At 61.5% G+C, this 3241-nt stretch overlaps 1 protein-coding gene across 1 annotated transcript; it reads left to right on the top strand.

The window, feature by feature from the left end:
- Positions 1 to 242: 242 nt before the first annotated feature.
- On the top strand, positions 243 to 2471 carry LOC120600326 (paraneoplastic antigen Ma6F-like). The gene is made up of 2 exons (XM_039859833.1): positions 243 to 797; positions 1486 to 2471. The coding sequence occupies exons 1-2, from the start codon at positions 243 to 245 to the stop codon at positions 1954 to 1956; spliced, it is 1026 nt and encodes a 341-aa protein (XP_039715767.1). The 3' UTR covers positions 1957 to 2471.
- Positions 2472 to 3241: the final 770 nt, after the last annotated feature.

Below are 3241 nucleotides of genomic sequence, written 5' to 3'. Positions count from 1 at the left end.
GAATAAGAAGCCCAGACGTGAAAGGAACTGCAGGTGAGGAAGTTGCAGCTACAGCGGGGACGGCAGGTGAGGCACAGTCAGCAGGTGAGACGGAAGCTAAACGTGTGGCGGAAGCTCCAGGTGCAGAAAGAGCTGCAGTTAGGTCTGGAGCGGAAGGTGAAGGAGGCGCCCAAAGTGAGGCAGAAACCGCAGATGTGGTAGGAAGTGAGGGTGCGGCTGGAACTGCAGATGTGGCAGAAAACATGGATGTGGCTGGATCCGCAGCCGAGGCAGGATGTGCAGGTGAGGCAGGATGTGCAGGCGAGGCAGGATGTGCAGGCGAGGCAGGAGCTGAACATGTGGAAGAAGCCTGGATCCAGCAGTGGAACCAGGCCCTGAAGCCTGTGCTGGAAAATATGGCCTACCAGGAACTGAGAGCCTTTTCTGGGAAGGAAGTGCCAGGCCGCGAGGGAGAGTCCTTTGAGAGCTGGCTGGACCATGCCGACGACATGCTCTACCTGTGGCGCCACATATCGGAAAGGGAGAGGAGGAGGAGGCTGGTGGAGAGCTTGGGCGGCCCCGCGCTGGATCTCATGTGCGGCCTCCTGGATGAAAATCCCGACATCACTGCACAGGACTGCCTGGCCGCGCTGGTGCAGGTGTTCGGGAACAAGGACACCCGCATGACCTCACGACTGAAGTTCATGACTTGTGTTCAGCGGCCCCAGGAGACTCTCTATGCCTACGTGATGCGCCTGGAAGGCCTGCTGCAGCTGGCCATGGAGAAGGGGGCCGTCCACCCTACCGTCGCAGACCAGGTGGGGCGTTCGGCAGGTGGTGCTGGATGCGGCCCTCGCCTTTCCCTAACGAGACGCCCAGAACAAGCGAGGAGGATGTGGTTGGAGAGGAGACCGCTTGGTTTACGGGGCGTTGCGCTCATTCGGAGACAGAGGCACGGAGGCTACCCCGTTAGGGGCCAGTAGTTCCAAGTGAAAGAAGGCCCTGGATTGCTGCCCAGGGCCACCCCCAGGCCATAAAGATGGTGCCCAGGTCACTGAAAGCCATGAAGATGGTGTACCCAGGCTGCCCCAGTCCATGGAGATGCAGTACCTGGCCTGTACCTGGCCCACATGGGAGATGGGTGGTCCCAGGTGCCCCCAGGCCATGGAGATGCAGGGGCCACAGGCTCACCAAGAAGATGGTACCAGGCCGCCCCAGCCCATGGGAGAGGAAAAAATTCAGGCTTCTGCCAGTCATGAAGATGGTACTCCATGCCCCAGGCCATGAGATGGCACCACACCCCAGCCCATGGAGATGGTGTCCAGGGTGCCCCAGGCCATGGAGATGGTGCCCAGGCTGTGCTGGAAGCCTCATGAAGATGGTACCCAGCTTCCCAGGCATGGAGATGGTGTCCAGGGTGCCCCCAGGCCATGGAGATGGCAACGGCTTTAAGCAGTTCATGAAGATGGTGCCCAGGGTGCCTTAGCCCATGGAGATGGTGCCCAGGGTGCCCCAGGCCATGGAGATGGTACCCAGGCTGCCCTAGCCCATGGAGATGGTGCCCAGGCCATCCCAGCTAGTGCAGGGGCCAGTGAGCCAGGTCTTGGCACTGCCGAACCTGGTGAGGCTGCTCCTGAAACCGCTGTTGCCACTGGGGCAGCCCCTGCCTCTGAGGAAACCACCAAGGCCTCCCCTGCCACTCAGGGAGATGAAGATGCTCCCACCCCAGCGGGCCTAGGTCAGGCAGGATCCTCAGAGGCCCCTGGGGGCCCCACTCTTGTCCACATGGGAAGTGCTTCTGGGGCGGGCCCAGGAGGTCCTGGTGGGGCAGAGGGCCTGGCCCTCGCACGACACGCCGAGGCCGAGGAGGCTGAGGAGTTTCTCCCCCAGGAGGGACTCAAGCCCATCCCGGAGGAGTCAGGAAACGAGGACGGGGACGGGGAGATGAGTCCCCCCGAGTCCTCCTCGGACAAATAGGCTCAGAAGGCCCAGCGGCCTCCTCTCCCGTGGGGCGGCAGAGCCCTGGAGGCGGGGGAGGGGAGGCCAGGCCAGAGCAGCCTGGGGAGCAGGGCCCAGGGTAGAGCCCGCCCAGCCCAGACCAAACCCCCAGGCCCCCAACTACCCAAAGGCTCCATGACCACCACCATCAGCCTTTCCAAGTGACTACGATGACCACGTGTGACACCAATGCGAAGGGGGAGAGGTGTCCCTGGGGCAGGCCGCTCCCCGTACTGGGAAGCCCCAAGCCCATTGCTCTGTAGCCCCCATAGTGAACCATGTGTCAAGTGATCACACCCCCTCACACACTCACACACACTAGCCGAGGTTCCTGTGTAGAGTCCCCAGGTGTGCGTGCACCTGGCTGGGTGTCCTGGCCTACCTACCGGGGCAGCCCCCTCTCTGCCCCGTGCTGTGAGCTCCACCGCCAGCCAGCGCTCCGCTCGCTCTCATCCTTGTCGTGAGCTCGGTCTCTGCTTTCTCAGTGTACTTAGGCCAAGCGCTGCTTGTCCTTGTGGAGATGTGTGTTCTGCTCTGAGCAGCAGCCCCCATCCCGGACACCCCGAGCCCAGTCCCAGGAGACGGCAGGAAAGATGGACGAGGGCGTGGCCGACGCTCACCCGTGTCCTCGGGAAGGAAGAACCGGACCAGGGACGGAGGGAGACTGCCGGAGTCTCCACGGGGACTGTGCTCTGATGTGCCACCCTGTTGTTCCTTGGGACTCAGTTTCCTCGGCTTGGTGGAATGTCCCCTGCTGTGTTTCCCAGCGTCCTGTGACTGTCCTGTGCGTGCCATAGGGCAGGGCCCGGCCCCAGCATGTTGGCCAGAGGGAGAGGGCTGCCCTTCAATGAGTGGACGTCACCAGTGTCCATCATCCTGCAGAGAACGATTGTAGGGCCCTCAGGGAGGGGGACTATGGTGGGAGGGCCGAGGTAGAGGTGGGCAGCTGAGGCACTTCATCAAGGATTCCAGGAGGAGGAGGGCCGAGACCTATGGCCTTAGTGGCTGCTAGAAGTTCCTCTCTGCATTGGTATTCTGTTTCTTCAGTGGTTTCAGTACATGTTTCTCTTCAATAAATGTTCAGTGCATGTTTCAACTGGTTCTTGCCTCTGCTGTGGAAATTGAGGGAGAGGTCTGCTTGGGGCCAGGTTGTGGGGCAACAGTGGCCTGAGACTCTGAGTCAACATTGTGGTATGGTGGGGTCAGGGTTCATAAGGCCTGTGAGGGCCTCCTGTCTGGAAATCGTGGGTATTGTCAGTGGCTG

The sequence above is a fragment of the Pteropus medius genome, unplaced genomic scaffold (assembly GCF_902729225.1).
Source record: "Pteropus medius unplaced genomic scaffold, Ma_sr-lr_union100, whole genome shotgun sequence".
Classification (NCBI taxonomy): domain Eukaryota; kingdom Metazoa; phylum Chordata; class Mammalia; order Chiroptera; family Pteropodidae; genus Pteropus; species Pteropus medius.
The sequence above is the reverse complement of the archived record's forward strand: the minus strand, read 5'-3'. Positions and strand labels throughout refer to the sequence as shown.